General features: G+C 34.2%; 2 protein-coding genes across 3 annotated transcripts in view; both read right to left on the bottom strand.

Annotated features, from left to right (window-relative positions):
- LOC138701016 (ATP-dependent translocase ABCB1-like) overlaps window positions 1-7,205 on the bottom strand; it is a 60,402-nt gene extending 53,197 nt beyond the window's left edge. Inside the window, exons 1-2 of the mRNA XM_069827512.1 lie at window positions 4,996-7,205; window positions 285-487 (exon numbers count right to left, since the gene is read on the bottom strand). Coding sequence (XP_069683613.1) covers window positions 285-487; window positions 4,996-5,019 — 227 coding nt within the window. The 5' untranslated portion in view covers window positions 5,020-7,205. The remainder of the gene's footprint in view (window positions 1-284; window positions 488-4,995) is intronic.
- Window positions 7,206-7,319: 114 nt separating this feature from the next.
- On the bottom strand, window positions 7,320-19,503 carry LOC138701019 (zinc finger protein ZFP2-like). 2 transcript variants are annotated; one of them, XM_069827515.1, is made up of 3 exons: window positions 17,738-19,503; window positions 16,868-16,956; window positions 7,320-15,070 (listed from the first exon to the last, which is right to left on the bottom strand). In XM_069827515.1, the coding sequence occupies exons 1-3, from the start codon at window positions 18,152-18,154 to the stop codon at window positions 13,975-13,977; spliced, it is 1,602 nt and encodes a 533-aa protein (XP_069683616.1). In that variant the 5' UTR covers window positions 18,155-19,503; the 3' UTR covers window positions 7,320-13,974. The 2 variants fall into 2 exon arrangements, with proteins under 2 accessions (XP_069683616.1, XP_069683615.1); XM_069827514.1 differs by having other exon boundaries at window positions 16,868-16,959.
- Window positions 19,504-20,033: the final 530 nt, after the last annotated feature.

Below are 20,033 nucleotides of genomic sequence, written 5' to 3' on the forward strand. Positions count from 1 at the left end.
ATTTTATCTATTAAAATGTGGAAATCATTTGAGTGAAAAGAAACCAAACATCGGGAATGTCTTGCCTACAAATAACAGATGCTCTTTCCTTTCGTTAAATCTTTCAGAGATTGTCTAACTTTCATTATTGGGACTGGGCTTATTTCTTTACTCTGTGGCTACTACCACAAATAATTTCTCTGTCCATTTTTGAGACACCCTATATAGCTACAAAACAGTCTCATATATTTGGCCCACATGGAAAATACTCGATATAAATATACTAAATATTTTGTTTGCATTACCAGTGATATCCAATAAGATCTTCCTTAGACCTAGCATTTGAATACATTTGTTTATTGTAAGCCCCATATACTCCAAACGAAATAAAAGAATTCGTCATTTTCCCAAACAAAACCATCTGCATGGGGACACAAACACCAGCTCCAATAGCACACACAATTCCAATTAAAGTGAGCACCTTCTCAGCACATGTTGCGTATCGCAGCTGGAACAGAACAACTTCAATAATCACAAATAATACAATTGAAACCTATTCTGTAATTAAATATACAGAGTGTTTCAGACCACCCGTAACAGTCAGTTATTTCGGAAACCAGTGCATTAAAATTATCGAGACAAAACATTTGTAACTAAACCGCATGTGATCTTTCACTTAAGCTTGATTTCATCAATTAGCCCTAACAGGAAGTAAGGTCAGTGGCGTATCACTTTAAAATTCCAAATGGGAGTCGGAGTCAAATAGGATACCATTTGATAAAGCTCTTCAAAACCAACAACTTTCATAGGAAACGTTTTTATAAATTCCTACTCTTTCAATTAGAAAGCGTTGTTGTTGTTTTCTAATGCCAGACGTTTAACAATAAAGTCATTTGACCTCTTGCACTCCAATATTTTTCAAAGATATTATCATGGTCAGCCACTGAAGCACAAATTTTGAGGTGTTCCGAATCCATTTCTTGGTTTGAGTTGCACAATGGGCAGTTAGGGGACTGATATATTCCAATTCTATGCAGGTGTTTGGCCAAACAATCATGGATAAACACAATATAATATTTATTACTCAGTCAAATGACAAATCAATGTAAAATAATGACTTATATTATATGGTCATTAAGTTTTATATACATGAGCTACAAATTGCAAACGTTTTCGCCCATTCGGACATCTTCAGGCACAATTGAGATATTGTATAATTGTGCCTGAAGATGCCTGAATGGGCGAAAACGTTTGCAATTTGTAGCTCATGTATATAAAACTTAATGACCATATAATATAAGTAATTATTTTACATTGATTTGTCATTTGACTGAGTAACAAATATTATATTGTGTTTATGATATTGAGATATTGTATAATTGTGCCTGAAGATGCCTGAATGGGCGAAAACATTTGCAATTTGCAGCTCATGTATATAAAACTTAATGACCATATAATATAAGTAATTATTTTACATTGATTTGTCATTTGACTGAGTAACAAATATTATATTGTGTTTATGATATTGAGATATTGTATAATTGTGCCTGAAGATGCCTGAATGGGCGAAAATGTTTGCAATTTGTAGCTCATGTATATAAAACTTAATGACCATATAATATGTCATTATTTTACATTGATTTGTCATTTGACTGAGTAACAAAATATTATATTGTGTTTATCTATATTAATTGACAATCTGAATATTTCCAACTGCTTTCTAAGTCAAACAATCATGGCCTGTTGCCAATCTATATGCAGCTACAGTCGATTTTCGTGGTAAATCGGGAATTAACTGTGGATTTTGATGCAGAGAGTTCCATTTTTTTCCCTTGAGATTGTGCTATCAAATTTTGTTTGTTGAAGTCTAAGTATGTAGATTTAATAAATCTTTTCACAGAGTAATATGTGGATTTAGTAACAGGTCTGTAAGTAGCAGTGCTGCCCTTCTTTGCTAGTGCATCTCGTTTCCCAGGATTCCACAATGGGATGGTATCCATTGGAATACAATTCTTTTATTGAGTGATATTAATTGAGAAAGCATTTTAGTTATTTCTGCTGTTTGAGAAAACATACGAAAAGACAATGCCATCAATATTGACTCCCATTTGAAATTTTCAAGTGATACGCCACTGACCCTACTTCCTGTTAGGGCTGATTGATGAAATCAAGCTCAAGTGAAAGTTCACAAGTGTTTTAGTTATAAATATTTTTGTCTCGATAATTTTAATGCACTAGTTTCCGAAATAAATGACTGTTACAGGTGGTCTGAATCACCCTGTATATTAATAGGTTAATCAAGTGTACAAAACGATTTACATTGATATTTCGTCACAAATATTACTATAGTTGAAACCTATTCTGTTTATTAAGCATATATTGCTAGGTTAATCAAGTGCACAAAAAGATTTACATTGATATTTCAACAATTCCACTGTAACATTTGTTACTGTAACAATTTTCTTGGATCCAAAGGAGTTGGTATTGATGTAAAACCTGTCAAGCACTCACTTTATAAGATTTATGTTTTCTAGTCCAGTGAATAATAATAATGTGAAAGCCTACATTCAAATATAGGTACTGGTAATAATAATTCATCAAGTATGTCTTTACAGTCACAACTGAACTTGAGAAAATGTGTCCCTATGCGAATTATTTTTATTAACATTCCATTCTAAGCTACAGCAGGACCTCCAATGTACGGAATGCAGTACATTGGAAGGCTGAACGAACTGAATTGGTATATTCGTTGTGGAAATTAAATATGGTCTCAAAAATAATTTTAATTTGTAACACAAACTTATCACTTTAACCTTCTCCAGTTATGAAATACAACTTCATTTCAATTACAGTACATTAATAGGCAACAAAAATATCAATTACCGGTAAGTTATTGGAGTAAAAAATCAGCAGATGATGTTAAAATCCCTCTACATATTATATACAATTTCCTGTCCAATATTGACGTAGGATTAACATAATTATACATATACTACGAAAAATACCTACATGTTACTGGTCATTAAATAATTACAATTGGTTATTATTTTGGTAATTGCATTACAAGTTATGATTTATGGCTTCAAAGGTCTCTCAATATTCGTAATTATATAAATATATAATTATACAGAATGATTCACGAGGATTTACCGTCACTTACGGAGCTTATTTCCGAAGACATTCTGAGCAAAAAATCTCATATAAACATTTGTCCTAATCACAATATTTTCAAAGTTACATTAATTTGAAGTTGTTAATAGTTAATAAAATACCTTCTTCTTTAGTTTTACAGGTAAAGAAAAATATTACAAATAGAGAATGAACTATTCAGAAGTGTCATTTCTTTAATTGGCTAGTGTTCTGAAGCTGAAAAATGTGTTCTTATTTGCTTTGTACAGATTTTATTTTTCAATTTTTAACTAAATATGTCACCATTCTTACGCAAGTATCACAAAAATTGTTACAAATCATACGACTTTAGGAACTTCATTCATTACAGTTTAATTATGCATACTACTGTACAGTCTTAAAGAATTTACAAGAGTGGCGTGATTTGTAACAATTGTTGTGATAAATGCAAAAAATTCTGTACGACGCAACTATGAAATTCACAACACATTTTTAGCTTCAGAATACTAGCTAATTAAAGAAATGATACTCCTGAATAGTTCATTCTTTATCTGTAATATTCTTTTACCCTTAAAACTTAAGAATAATGGTATTTTACAAACAATTTCAAATTAGTGTAATTCTGAAAATATTGAGATTTGGGCAAATGTTTATATGACATTTTTAGTTCAGAATGTCTTCGCAAATAAGCTCTGTAAGGGACGGTAAATCCTCGTGAACCACCCTGTATAATTAATGAAAAAAATTGGAGGTTTAAATACTTACAATTTCATTCTACGAACAGCATTGGATTTCAAGGAACATATTTCAAAAATACAAGTATATTATATAAAAACATACATATACAGATGACCATCATTATTCAGAATATCTAAGTAAATCAGTCCCATATACTTTACTTTTTCGTTGCAATTCATTGGCAAATGGCTCGCCATTATTGCAGAATGATCTTGCAAGAGATAGGGGAACAGATGCATTATACACAGGACCCACCTCGTGCATATATAGCCCCAAAGCAACAAAGAAGTCAATGGAATTATCTAACGATTCGATTAATGAAACTATTGACATAGCAATTATATTGCTCTTATTAAATGGTAGAGTAGATTTTGCTGTAAATGAATACTTAACAGCTTGCATTATTCTTTGTTTTGGTTCAAGGATAATGAGTTAGTTCGTTCAGGGAAATATATAACAGTAGTAAGGTTCAAGGATAATGAGTTTGTTGGTCCAGGGAAATATATATCAATAGTAACATTATTCAAGCAATGAGGAGGGTGGGCAAACCTAATAGAATAATTTGATTACCGATTACATTGCGATAATACTATCAAATGGACTGGTGGATCCTATGATGCATCTGTTCCGAGGAGCTAGTGATCATTGCAAAGAACTCCTTTGTAGAAAACGAATTACACAAAGCATGAATTTCAGTATCTATTATTCGTTAATTTATATTTTAAAAAATGGAACAATATTTTTTAACAATAAAGTAGACCTCTACATACTTTTCTGGAAATACCTTCACTATTAGTCTGTATATTATTATGTTATTAAGTATTGATTGAAGCTCTATACTGTCATAGTTGTACTCAAATTGCGACATATTATTAATATGAACGATAGATCACCTTAGAGAAAGGAGGACATAAGTAATTACAGACTAATACCAAAGGCTAACTCCATTTATGCTACACATAAAGTAGATATCAATATTAATAAAATATAAATTACATATTGGGCATAAATTTTGGTTTGTTAAAATTTATTTTCAGAAAAGCTTATTTCAGATTAACATGAAAATAGTGTTTTCTTCCAACATAATTATTTAAATAACATAATACAAACTAACTATAACACATACTGTAATTTGTTTACATTGCCTACCTCTGTAAAGTATTCCCGCTTCATTTTGTAATTTCAACAACAGAACTATTCACCATATTGTTGATTCTGTAATATTTACACAACAAATGAGAATCAAACACTTGAATATCGGATCATGTGCTTGGTTTATGAATTGAAATTATATAGGCCTACTTGTAAATCACAAATTCAGGTAGCCTAAATGTCACAAAATCAAGCATAATCACAAAACCTGTTTCTCAGTAGCCTAACTTTTTTTTTCTTTCGCTGAAAATACATACATTTAAATTTTCTCTAGTATGTAATCGGAAAGGCTATATATAAGATCTGAGGGAGATGAGATATTATTGTAGAGACTAGATTAATCTTCCTCAGGATAGGGACCGATGGCGGGCTTATGTGAGGGTGGCAATGAACCTCTGGGTTCCTTAAAAGCCAAAAGTAAGTAAGACTATATATAAATTGAATTAGTATTCACGTTGAATAACATTAGGATTTTCATTTTTAGTAATGTGAGCTGCTTCAACAACTACATATCCAGGTAGCTACAGTGTTCTAGACATTGATTTCACTGAACTTTCATTAGGACAATCTAGATAGATGGAAAAACAATATCCAACCTAAAATTCTGTGGAATGGGCATTCATTTTCGAGTTATTAGCATTTGAATATCACCATAACCCTTATAAGACTGAAGCAAAAATGTGTCCTTAAGATCAGTCCTTCAGTGTAGTGGATAAGGTGGTGGACTTAAATTAAATATGAACTTTTTAAGGTTTATAGTTCGAGTCTACCTCTCATCATGTCTTCATTTTATTTATGATTTTCACTTTTCTTTCGCTTATACAATAAAAATACAAGGAACTGACTATGGCATGGAGAAATGATATCCTGTGACTATATACACACTTCAACAGCCATCAACAAAAGACAATCTTACCCTAACAAGAATTCTTTCAATCAAAGAAGAGAAAAGTGAAAATTGTGCAGATAACTTTTTTTTTAAATATATTAAATGAAAACAGACATTACGGAGAATAAAGATTATTGGTTAGGTTTTTCCAGAGGTTTCCCCAACTGTAAGGCAAATGTCAGGTACTCTATGGCGAATCTTCAACAACACATCTCGCCAAAAAAAAATTGTATAATTCTTGACTTGCTCCATATCTTAAAGCTTAAAAGCTAGTGTAAGATCTATGGAATACAATAAATGAAATGGAATTTAAAAAAAAATGGTCCTCTGTTGAAATTCCAAAAAAAAGTTGTGAACTACGCTCCTCTAGTGTAATCTTGTAATTGAAAGAAAAAATAAGAATAAAAAGTAATTTCAAAATAAAATAAAAACAGGTTGGCAACAGCTGTACTCGAACCATCAATCTCAAAATTTCTAGTCCACCATCTTACCACTATGCTACTGGTCCAACACAACTACAACTCCTTACATTACGTCTTATGTGTGAAAACAGATAGTGAGCATAAAAGAACTTTAGACTTTCAAAATTATGCTATGTTATGCAAGTGATCTGGGTTCGAGTCACAGTCAAGGTCTGAGTTTTTTATTAAAAAATACAGTGACCCTTATGGCAGACAAGGTCTAGTTCGGATTTTTCTTGGAATTCTCTTTCCTCACTAATTTTAGCTTATCCCTGTAGAAAAAAATAGCCATTAGCCTAAAATTCGAGGTCTACCAATGACGCACTAACTTCTGTACTTACAATAATGAAGATTTTAACAAATTTGTTCTCTTCTAAGTTACTGACTGATGAGTAAAGGGGAAAGTGTTGCATACACCTGTAAACAATAGCACTAAACATCCCACCCAGTGCTCTTACCTGTGATCAGTCACTGGGTAATGGTACGAAATCTGCTAACAGCAGCAATGATCTCTTCCTCTTCTACTATCTGTTGATCATTATGAAGTTTGAAACTAGAATTTAAATTCTTGAACTTAAATAGAGCACTAAACTAACTAAATTCTGAAGTTGAGAAAGACTTGTCATTGCACAGCACTTCACGAAAATGGTGTTCCTGCATGGCTGACAGCTCATGAGACTTTTGGCACCAATCTTCTGACAGTCAACTTAAGTCTCTTATGTAACACTCAGAAAAAGAGGATACTGATGACCCGAGTGAAAGTAATACTGAAGAGCAGATCACTTAAGTTATTTCGAACTGATTAAATGGTATGACATTACATATGGTATGTAAATGATATGAATAAATTATCTATCTACCTACCTACCTACCTACCTACCTACCTACCTACCTATCTATCTATCTATCTATCTATCTATCTATCTATCTATCTACCTATCTACCTATCTACCTACCTACCTACCTATCTATCTATCTATCTATAGCTATCAAAAAATAATGTATGGTGGGTAATACTAATGTTACTCAAAATAAGCAGTCTTTGAACATTGATTTTTTTTACATAAGTTGATGAAAGACCTCTTTATTGTTTCAACTGACCTGAGAGAAATTGAAAAGGCTACCTAACATTATATCACTTCATTTGGTATGACAAGCATATAACAAAACAATAAACCTGTTGTGTGACAGCCCATGAAGGACCAAAGTCTACCAACCAACTGCTGGTCTCACATCATATCCTTAGATAGAGGTGAACGATCATCCAACCATTACGGGGAAAACGTGTGATTAACACGAAGATCCCTTCAGCTGTTATAGCTGGCTTGCAAAACCGAATTTTGCTACTCATGGTAGCTTCCCAAATTCATCACGATGCTGATGGGCACCGGTACCATACACTGGCCGAAATTTCATGAGAAAATCTGAGTCCAAACCACAGCTCACTCAGTAATGAGACTTTAAGAAATGATGCTTTAGAACACACAGTTGTAGTGTAGGACTGACAAGAATATGACTTACGGTATCACAGTTCATTATTCATACGATTTTTAGAAAGGAGGAGAAAGAGAGAGAGACCTCTCACTTGAATCCTATTCAGTAACCGTTCGACTATCTTTCTTCACTACAGAGAATATCATGAAACAACTGTACAGTCCTATTTTTCACCCAATTCACGACATCATCTTCTGCACTTACTTTTCTTCTTTGAGACCTAATTCTAGATTCCGATCAATCACAACAAAATTGGACCCTCTGCCACAGGAGGAAAAAAGAGGAAGAGGAGGAGGAAGGGGAGGGAGAGGAGGAGGTGGTGGTGGTGGTAGTAACACTGTAGTAGCAACAGCAGTGGTAATTTCATAGAAACGATGAAAGCCATGATTTATCCCCCCTGGGTTATTTCCTCTATTGATTTGTGTACATGACGTATGTTATGATAGATAGATAAAGTTGTGGCATTATAGTATTTTGACATTTTAATAAAGATAATCTTGCAAGTCTAGTCTTTCAGGTAAAGCTCCCTGTAAAGCAGATTTGAATGATTTCAAGGGAAAAATTGTTCCGGGGCCGGGTATCGATCCCAGGACCTCTGGTTCAACGTACCAGTGCTCTGCCAACTGAGCTACCCGGGAACTCCACCCGACACCGTCTCAACTTTTCCCTTTATATCCACACAACTCGCGTGGGCTGACGAAACGTCAGAGACCCACATCGAGTGCACACAATTTTTTTTAAACACCAGTGTGTTCAACTTAGACTTTTTTTATTTGCTCTGGACACCTGTCTCGGGACCACACAGAGTGAAGATAACAGTGAAGTAATGGTGGAATGATGGTAATAATGAAAGGAAATGGGAGAAGCTCGAGAAAAACCTCGTGTTCACTTTGTTCATCACAAATTCCTTCATGAGCTAGACGGGGATCGAATCCAGTCCGCCATGATGTAAGAAAGAGAGGCTAACCATTCGGTCATGGGCAAGGTTATATAGTTATAGTACTTTGACATTTGAAAGTTGGATAGCTAGTTGAGGTGGGACATGGTGGCAGGACGTTCTACTGAGTGTGATCAACCTATTATTTGAGTCAGATGTTCATATTTTTAGTGCAGAGAGTTTTATTTTCTGAAGGCTCTATAGGAATGATTCATAGTGTGTGAAGGCTAACATAGATTGTGGAGGGAAATGTAAGGCAAAGACCAGCAAGTGATCTCAAAAACGTAATTATACCTTTGGTTTTTTTTTGTGTTGATGGAAAGAGGTCAGCTATTATGAAAAAAGCTTGTGTTGATTGTTAATTTTTCTATTCTACAGAATAAGCTGTTGTTTTGATATATGTATAGCTGAATAGTTTCACTGTATATTGGAAGTCGCGTGTTCTGAAGTTGATTTAAATATTAATACAATTTATGATTATAACTGTGAGTTTCAATTCTGTTGTTGTTAATATTTATTTAATTTCTTATGTACACTTTGAACTTTTTGTGTTGTGTAACATGTTAGACTTTTGTTTTTTTTTTTTTGTTTTTTTTTTTTTTTTGTTTTTTTTTTTTGTTTTTTTTTTTTTTTTTCCTTTTTCAGTCATGTATCGTTATTTTATTATGTTGTTGTACATGGTGTGGAAATTTTGTTGGTACAGTGAATTTTTTTGGGGAGTGGGATGTAGCTCCCTAAAATGTAAATTTGTATATATCATTTGCTGTTTCATAAAATTTAACAAAATGGCGACTATATTACAATAATTCAATACAGCCATTATATAAAAAAAAAGGTAAAGGTATCCCCGTAACATGCCATGAAGGCACTTGGGGGGGCATGGAGGTAGAGCCCCATGCTTTCCATGACCTCGGCACTAGAATGAGGTGGTGTGGTTGGCACCACGCTCTGACCGCCTTTTACCCCCGGGAAAGACCCGATACTCAATTTTATAGGAGGCTGAGTGAACCTCGGGGCCGTTCTGAAGTTTGGCAATGAGAAAAAATCCTGTTACCACCTGGGATCGAACCCTGGACCTTCCAGTCCGTAGCCAGCTGCTCTACCAACTGAGCTATACAGCCATCATATAGTTTACAAAAACATTTGTCATCAATGTCACAATCATCCGTCGATTCTACGAAATTACCGTACATTTAGCTATGCTTTCAATTACAGAGATTATTCTGCATGAATTCTATGGGGAGACGAGACAAGTTGAAAAATGTTTGTCTGAAGTCCTCTATCAGAGACAGGGCTCTTTTACATGCTACACATATATGGCACAGTTTTACTTCCCTCCTATAGTAAGTCATGTGAAATTTTATCGCCCTCAGCTGAGTGTGATCCTGCAAACCACAGATCCATCGAGATTGGTACCCATGATACTACCAAAAGTGATACCTTTACAATATTTATTTATATCTAACAAGAAAAAAAAATAATTAATAATTGTACTAAAAAATCAGTCATGGTTTACACTGAATTTAATTTATTTTTGAGTTGACTTAGAAATATGGTAATTGTGCATGAAGCATCAATGCATCGACCATGTCTGCTGCTTTCTTACAGCTACCTGAATTTTCAACCCACACAGATCCTAGACCAGTCTTTCTCACTCGCATATAGAGGGTGATTCAGTGACTTTGTTACAAACTTTTAGGGATAACAGTGAAGACAATTACAATCAACTTTCATATAGGAATCTATGTTCAGAAACATTCCATTTGGCAGCTACAAGCCTTGATATGTGTAATCAGTATAGCCAGCTATCATCGCACTTGGGCCAATACACTGAATCCCCATCCCAGTTTATATGTAGCTGTCTTTCTTGTACGTCAGGCTTATTTGGGTTAAGCATTATGTACAATCATTTTGGTTTCTTTAGTTTCTTGTTATCACGGAAATATTCACATTAAGAGAACTTGCTGATATGCATTTCATTTATGGAAGGCCAAATGGAAATGAAATAAAAGAAGCTACAAGGTTTATCAGTCAAAATATAATTTATGATGCCAACTAGCCCATACCACGTTTATAAGAATTCACAAACGTTCGCAGAACAAGTAATCTCTAACCAAACTTCAGAAATAAAGTCTTTAGTTCGATTCTAGCTGGCTACACTGTTTACACATATCAAGACTTGTAGCTGCCAAATGGAATGTTTCCGGATATGGATTCCTACATGAAAGTTGAATAATTTCGAGGGAAAAATTGTTCCGGGGCCGGGTATCGAACCCGGGACCTTTGGTTTAACGTACCAATGCTCTACCAACTGAGCTACCCGGGAACTCTACCGACACCGATCCAATTTTTCCCTCTAAATCCACAGACCTCAAAGTGGGCTGACAACCGTCAAGCAACCAACATTGAGTGCACACTAACTCTGTGTGACTTCAATTGGGGTTCGAAATTATTCAAATCAACTTCACAGAGAGTTGTACCTGAAAGCTTGATTTGCATAATATACATCACTGTTCGTTAACAGAAAACCACAATTTAAGTCACACAGAGTTAGTGTGCACTCAACATTGGTTGCTTGACAGTTGTCAGCCCACTTTGAGGTCTGTGGATTTAAAAGGGAAAAATTAGATCGGTGTCTGGTAGAGTTCCCGGGTAGCTCAGTTGGTACGTTAAAACAAAGCTCCCGGGTTCGATACCTGACCCCGGAACAATTTTTCCCTCGAAATTATTCAACTCTTCAATTGTTTCCTCTATCATCCCTAAAAGTTTGTAACAAAGTCACTGACTCATCCAGTATAAGCATTTATATATTACTGCATATTAATGCATTTTACGAAGCAATAGAGTATTTCACAAGGTTCTGTACTTACGCGACTGCTTCCTGCAATGAAGATCCAGAGCACGTAGTTTGAATGTGAATGAAATTTTTTCGTTATGGTTATGCATCTTTCTCTCAATAATATCCTAATAAGATCTTCTCCTACAGTATTCCCTGTCATAAATTTCTTAATACTACCATAACTTATAAAATAATGAAGTACTTTCTCTTAAATCCAGCACACATAAAAATGTATTTTTGCAGTCACCACATAAATCGGTCTGCTTCTGAACTACACTCAATCTTTCATTGAATTCCGGGTACCCGAATTCTACTCTTTCATCATTCCTTGCAAAGTAATTATTAATTTCCTGTTAAGGGACCACATAAATACCCTTCAAGTTCCTTCATTACTCTGTGTATCAATCAAATAAATCTCTGGTTGAGATTCTGGCTGATATGTACATCTATTATCAGGTAGTACATCTCACTTGACGATATGTGTCAGAGGAAGAACAATTGTTGCATACATCTGAAGTCTGATTAGTATAACATGTTACTAGTCAGTGATGTATGGAAAAGAGGGAGGAAAGGAACTGACCACCCTACCCCAATATCTCCTGGCTTAGTTGCCTCAAGAACGATGCCTTATTGGTGTCATGAGGTTCCAACCAGTCTTCGGAATGTTGATTAACATAAACTAGTTAGATCTGAAATAATTATTTCTTTTAATCAGATTTCGGGATAGTAAGTAAGACCTTGGACTAGTAAGTTCATACAAACCCTCATCTGGCGTGTGATCTAATACCAGCTCTGTCAAAGAGAAGTAAATAAAAAGGTACAGTAAATTAAGTGCAAATATGGAATAAGATACAGAGAAAGTAGAATAAGAATAGTAAGAGGAGAAGGGACGAAGAGAAAAGTTTTTTTTGGCATATTTTTCGTAGTTCCTACTTTCACTCATACATGTCTCCACTTTAATCCCCTACTTTCCACGTCTTCCATTAGAATGTTGTTTCTTGGTCGATGCATCCTGCATAATTACCAGAAGGGTCATTCCAAACAAAAAAGTATGTTTAAAAATATTGTAGTAGGTTATTTTGTATGTTCTAAATATGAATTTCTAGCAAATTTATATCTTCCATAGTTTGGCAGCAATCAGAATTTAGAATATTGGTTTAACAAAGAACACAGTTTCATTCATTGAAGTTTTCTTACTATGTAAAGGAAGATGGAAAAATAATTTCAATGCAATTCGAAAAAGGAGAGCCTTGTTTATAAATGCCATTAAAATGAAAAAATATATAATTTGTTAAACAGTTACCTACCGTAAAATAATTTTAAAAAATATAGAACACAAAATGCAATTCACTTTTACAGACGAAAAGAACATGTGTTTAATTCTTTAGGGTATATTGATTCCACTGTGAAAATTTCAGATTGTTGACTTAAATATCATGTCAGTTTTTAATAAAAATAACTCACCGGAACAAAGGAGCTCAGCAGGTAGGCTCTCCCGTCGTACAGAATGTTGCACGATCAAGGTCAGGGAGACGGACGCTTGAGATTATTCACCGTTATGAAGTCTCGCAAATGCTGTGACCGTCACACATAACAAGCGATTTTCAACCGTCAGAACAAAAATTAATAATTTTATTAATTTAATTATTCACAGGTTTTTTGAGATTAAGTCATAAAACTTGGGAGACGGATTAGGAATAAGATTTTCTTTAATACGAATGAAATTCGCAGGAATTTAATTTGTTGCATTCGAATATAAACCTATTTCTTTTTTTTTCAATGAGGTGTTTTTATGAGCATGCCTTAATATTATTCGGATTAGTCTTTAAGGTATTAAAATATGGTTATTCAGGTTTACAATGGCGTCTGTTTAGTTTCGATGACACTTCATAGAGGGTGTCTAGAATATTTTAAATGACGGATAACATGTAACTGCCACCCATTTTTCAGTCATCCGTATGACTAAAATATTAATAATATGGCGATCATAGTTGCCAGTTTAATTTGTTTTCATAAAAACATTATTAGGGGAGAGTAGGGTAGTATCGGACATCGGGTAATATCGGACAGTGTGTTTCTTTCATCTACCACCATATGGTAGTACCTGAATGACATGGTTACGTTTCTCTATGCGACATCACAGAAACGTAACCATGTCAATTAGGTACTATCATCGTGTGGTAGATGAAAGAAGTCCGATATTACCCGCTGTCCGATACTACCCGACTCTCCTCTATATTAAAAGCCCAAAAAAAAATTCATGACATCGCTGGCATATTCTTAAAATTTTGTATGGAATGACCCAGAAATATTTTAGAATTCTCATTTTAACAGACCTGAGAAAAATCTAAAAAGGCTACGATGACACTGATACATTGTTCATGTGTGTCTTTTCATGCCTTGTGAGGAGATCCTTCCGTGAGAAGTTCCCACCACAGGTCGAACAGGCGAAGGGTTTCTCGCCTGTGTGTATTCGTTCGTGAATGATGAGGGAGTCTCTTCGTGTCACTCTTATCCCACAAACGTCGCACTTGAACGGTTTTAAACCCGCATGACTTCGTTCATGTCTGCTCAGCTTCCCCTTCTGATCGAATGATTTGTAACAAATGTTACATCTAAACTGTCCACGATGAAGTTCCTCCCCACAGGAGCTGCACTCTAAGGACTTATCAGCTGCTTCACTTGGTTTACAAACTGAATTTTCTTTCCCACATGAATTGCATTTTATTAAATTCTCTCCTCTGAGACTATGCTTATGATACAGAGAGTAGTCACGTCTTGAGAAGCTTTCTCCACAGAAATTGCAATAACAGAGCTCTTCGGAATGGCTGGTATTCTCATGCACGAGCAAGGAAACCTTCCGAGTAAATCCTTTGCCACAAATACTGCAAGTAAATTCCTTTTCGTTGATATGACTTCGCTCATGCCTATCTAGATTATCCTTTCGCCCATATACTTTAGAACAGATCCTACATTTAAAACGCATCTCTCCAGTGTGGATTCGTCTGTGTATAGCGAGGCGATCTTTACGAAGAAATCGTTGCTCACAAATATCGCATGCATATGGTTTTTCTCCAGTGTGACACTTTATGTGTCTATTGAGATCTGTTCGTTGTGTGAAGGATAAAGGACACATTTCACATTTGAACGGTTTTTCTCCTGTGTGCGTTCGTAAATGTTGGGTCACTTCACATTTTGATCTGAATGTTTTACAGCATACATCGCACTTGAACGGCCTGTCACCCGTATGAATGCGCATGTGCAAGCCAAGCAGACATCGCCGTTGGAATGTCTTGAAACAGATTTCACATCTGAATTTATCGTCTGTGTATAAGCATTCATGTTTCGCGAAAGCTCCTTTACCGACTTCCTGGCTGCATACGTTGCACTTTATAAGATGAATCTCATTTCCTTCACTGCTGCCACAAGATGTATCATAGAAAGGGTCAAAGCTGGAACACAAAAGCGTAATATTTTTTTTTGGGAATTATGTAGTAAACATCGGCCAGGCCGCTATCTTCCCACAATAGTGGTCCAGGGCACATATTTTCCCATCAGTGCGTAAAGAGGCTGACAATATATTAAAACGTTGAAAATTTAATTGAAATATACATGTATATATTAATTGATAATGTATTTGTCCTGGACTTTTTTTTTTGCGGAAAGATGAACTGGTCAATCCTTACTTTTTTTATATATGTGAACAGTATTGTTTGTGAAGTATAGCATTCTAACAAATCAATCTTTTGTCACTAGCCTTATGTTATCAAAGTCGGTGCAGGACGCAGCACAAGTCTTCAATTCAATCCCACAAGAAAAACTGGTCAAAATATTTTGAAGTACGGTAGTGACATATCTACGTATAAGAAGATCTGAAGACTCCATGAGAAGATATTGTTTATTATTCCATATATTTTCTTTATTTCCTTTGGAACTGTATTTCTGAAAGGAATTTTGTTTTTAAATAATATTATTTAGTTACAAGATTTTTCTCTTCCCTCACCAAAAATAATGGACAGCAAATAGATTCTCTGTGCAGACTTTACTTCTGTGTTCTCCATTTTTGTATGTGAAGGTTATTTCAATAAATCATTTAATATACTATTAACACGTACGTAATTTCTCGCTCAAAAGAACACATGATCTTGTTTAGATTATGAATTATGAAAGACCAAACATGATATTTAAGTTTTTGATTCATATATAACTGGATATGTAGTCACATCTTAGATTTGCATGTTTTTTGACATATAACACGTCAGATTTTATCATCACATCACGTGGTTACTATGAATGCTAGAAAACTAATTAATATTGCTGTTTTATTGGAAGATCTGATAATTTTAATAAAATAAATAGAAAATGTCTTTTACAAACTCTGTGAACCAGGTCTTTGTACAGAACATCGTTTTTAGACTGAACATTATGTGTTCTTAAGATGGAATACTATACAAAAGATTTGATAAAAAATATCGATTCTTGCAGAAGTATGTAGTTACAAGAAAAATTTATTTTATTATTCATGCTCCCATTTAAAATTCTACAAGCAACACTGGACAGAAAAATGTATGCTCTTAATCAGCAAATGGTTTAATGTTATACACACTTGTAATCCATTTATGTTTTAAATAAGAAATTAATAAAATACTTTCTTTTATCTGAATGTAAAATTTCAGTTACTCAGTTGTTAATATGTATTACACAAGTTGACAGAATTAAAAAAAGTGACTGAACATCATTGAAGTTAAATCACTTTTGTTACAAACATGATAGCAGTTATTTTACTATACTCTTCTGAAGGAACTATAAAAGTTCTGAGGGAAGATTTGGACGTCTTTTTATCAGAATTCGTTTTTTAAATAACAATATTACAATTTTTTCACACTCACTATTGTTAGTTGTGTTTACATAATAAGTTAATCTATGGTGCAACAGTCCATGAAGGGCTAAAGCCGATTAGCCAGCTGTTAGCCTCACATCCTCATGTCTTAGCAGAGTTGAACGATCAAACCAGAACAAAGGTATCTTATGGTTAGCACGATATCCCCCCCCCCGTCATTATTGCTGGTTTTAGCGTTTATATAGGCTACTAAATGAAAAAATATATATATGCTTGACTGTAATATATGCTTGACTGTGGAAATACTTTCTATAATATTTTTAAAGCAATCTTTGTGTCTGATTTTTACGCCTGCTCATCCTATCACCATAACCATACTTCAATATTTTTAAGCTCCAATATCTCTTACCTATCAGGCAAAATTGCATGCTCCTCTGTAGTTACTTCCTCTTTGAGTTCTTCTTTCACTACCGGTACTGTGTTGTCCCAGGCATCTTCCTGCTAAAGAATATATTGTACAAATAATGTTTCATATGATATCAATCCTTAATGACTATTGACTGAACAGGGTGGACATGTCTAATGACATTATTAGCAGATGACATGAGGATAAAGAAATAGCCAATAAATAGCAGCGATCCAATGTATCAATAATGTACCACTCCAAAACAGTCGACAGGAAGTTAAGGTGACCATGGATGAAACTTAAAACAAAGAAGATAAAAAGGCTTAATTTATTGACACACACATGATAATGACAAACAGAATATAAAAAAGTAAACGATAGAATTTTCTATGATAAACAGAATATAAAAAACAATAGAATTTTTTATGATACTGCCCATCATTACGGCAAATTTTTTAATTACAAGAAATTGGGACTTATCGACTATCACAGAATATCAATTAAGGATGTTGAATTAATATGAACCAACAGAGTGGCTCAGGCAGTAGCGCATTTTCCTGCTGATCCAGAGTTGAGTTCGGGTGTGGATTCAATTCCTACTTGGGTGGATTACTTGGTTAGGTTTTTACCGAAGATTTCCCCAATCATAAGATGAATGTCAGGTGATCTATGGCAAATTCTCGGCCTTATCTCGCCAAATTAGTTGTAAAAAAATTAAATTAGTAATACCTACAACAAAGTAATGATGGCTGTACCGAATATTATAAAAACCAGACAGAAATAAAAGATTAAATATGGCATAATTTATTAGTTTCGAATAAAATCAATTCGAATTTTAAGAGTTAATAAAATGTCCTTAAATAACGAACTCACCTCAAATTCACACTTCTCCATATCAAATGTATTGCTTTTCTCACATTTAACAGTTTCAAATGCAGGGAAAATTACATTGTCATTTAGGCCTACAGACTGTTCCTCAGATTTCACAATATCTCTCATAGGAAATTCCTTCCTCTGCATCATATCGGGTATAAGTCTTTCTTCGTCAAATGCTGAAACAATGTTGTTCTCACACTTTACACTACTACACACTGTGTCTTTCTCACATTTCACAGTTTGAAATAAAAACTGTGACTCACAGTTCATTGCATCCAATTCAGGGTTGTGCTCATCCTCCATAGTACATACTAAATGTTCACTTTCCACTTGAGTATTTTCCATATTCATCACAGAAAAGGCTGTTGATGTAACTTCGTTGTAAGGATCGGTTTCAACTTTGATTAGATCCATTAGGACTATGAAATTGTTGCATCAATACCACACGCCGGTATGCCTCAAATTTACTTCTTGACTATCAGAATTAGGTACCTTATACATTCCATAATTTCCTTTTAAAGTAATGTTTTAGATACTAATGCTAATAATTATATTCCGAACCTATCCATCCAAGAAGATGAAATTAATTCGTAACTATTAAAATTCATTAAATAAATTACAAACATCACAAAACATGTGATAAGACATTTAATAAAATTAATTACATATGGATAGGTCTGACATTCGGTGATTCAACGCCTTCGTTTCAGAGGGAAGTGAGCGGTCAAAACATTTAAATGGCCGTGATGAATAAATTGGTGGCATATTTAAAAAGTATCCGAATATATGCTCAATGCAATAAGCAAGAAGAGAAAACTTACAACTTATTAAAAGAAATATATACATTCTGAAACGGTCATAATAATGCATACTGAGAGGCTAGTATAAAAGGTTCATTTCAATATATAAAATAATTTTATTTGCCTGTCTAGAAACCATGATGCAGATATGCCATGCACATCCTAATAAGACAATGTCAACAAAAGTTTACTCAATTTCTTAAATGTTCTTTTATATCTCGACATAAGCTTGCGTTTTCGCTAATCTATATGTTATAAAGATATATATGCCCTTTGACAAAAAAAAAAGCATTTTTAGCCGGAAAGTGCTTCTTTTCATATGTCATCTCACAAGATCGATGCACATGGGATAGTCAAAGTGAGAGAGAGATTGAATTATCTTTCGCAAATCCATATGGAAAGTTCTGCAGTAGATCTATACAGCGTGAAACAAAACTTGTATAAATTAAAGCCAATTTATCATAAAACCATGCTTCATACCTAGCACTAATGTCTACCGGTACTTCAAACTTTGGATTCCCAACCATTCAGGATTTGGCTAGATTGACCAGGAATCGTATGCTATGTTCTGCAGAAACTTTTTACTTCAGGTTGACAAAAATCCCAGAATTAGCATAATTTCCGAATAGTATCTAACATTTTTTTAGCACGAGTTATGTAGACAGAAAGAAGTTCAGTCAAGTGCATCTCCTTAGGCTTGATTACATGCCTAGCAGTCTCTTCTTTCGCACACATGGTCTATACCATTAATCTCAATCGTAGAGTCCTGACCAGTGCATGTATTTTGTTAGGTATAGAGCAAATCAGCTTGTAACAACCCTTTATGGTAGTATTCTCTGCCCTGAATTTATAATACCACACATTTTATATCACCCGGGCTTAATGAATAGCATTTATAGATTACAGGTCAGGTACTTTCTTCTAGCTGCATTTGGGATTTTCATTGTAGCGTCCCATCCTATGCATATGGCCGCCAATAAGCTCGTCGTAATCTCTTTTGATTCTCTGCAACAACAGTGAAAAGGCACCCTGATATCTCCTGATACTTAAATAAATTACATTTATATATTACATGTCAAGCAGGATCTTTCTATAGTCCATATAACCTACACTAATTGTTTCCTGGGCATGTGTCGTCTAAGAGTATATTGTTAACAGACTTTTTTTAATATAACCATCTTACTTTCTCTATTAATAAAAATGGGTACAAATACAAAACCCGAAAACTTTAAGTAAAATTGAATCATAAAAAGAACCATAAAAATCGTAAAATTAAATCATAAATAGAACCATAAAAATCAAAAACGCCTTCTTAGGGATTCCAAACATTTTATAAAGTAGACTATGTATGAGTATGTAAGTAGCGCATGAAATTTAATGATCTAATAATTAACCAAAATTACCGTACCTATAATTTACAACAACAAAACAATAATAATAAACAAATAAATAAAAATATCATCAATCAATCTTCTTAATGTATCCAGCTGTTT

This window comes from Periplaneta americana, chromosome 6 (assembly GCF_040183065.1).
Source record: "Periplaneta americana isolate PAMFEO1 chromosome 6, P.americana_PAMFEO1_priV1, whole genome shotgun sequence".
NCBI classification, from domain to species: Eukaryota; Metazoa; Arthropoda; class Insecta; order Blattodea; family Blattidae; genus Periplaneta; species Periplaneta americana.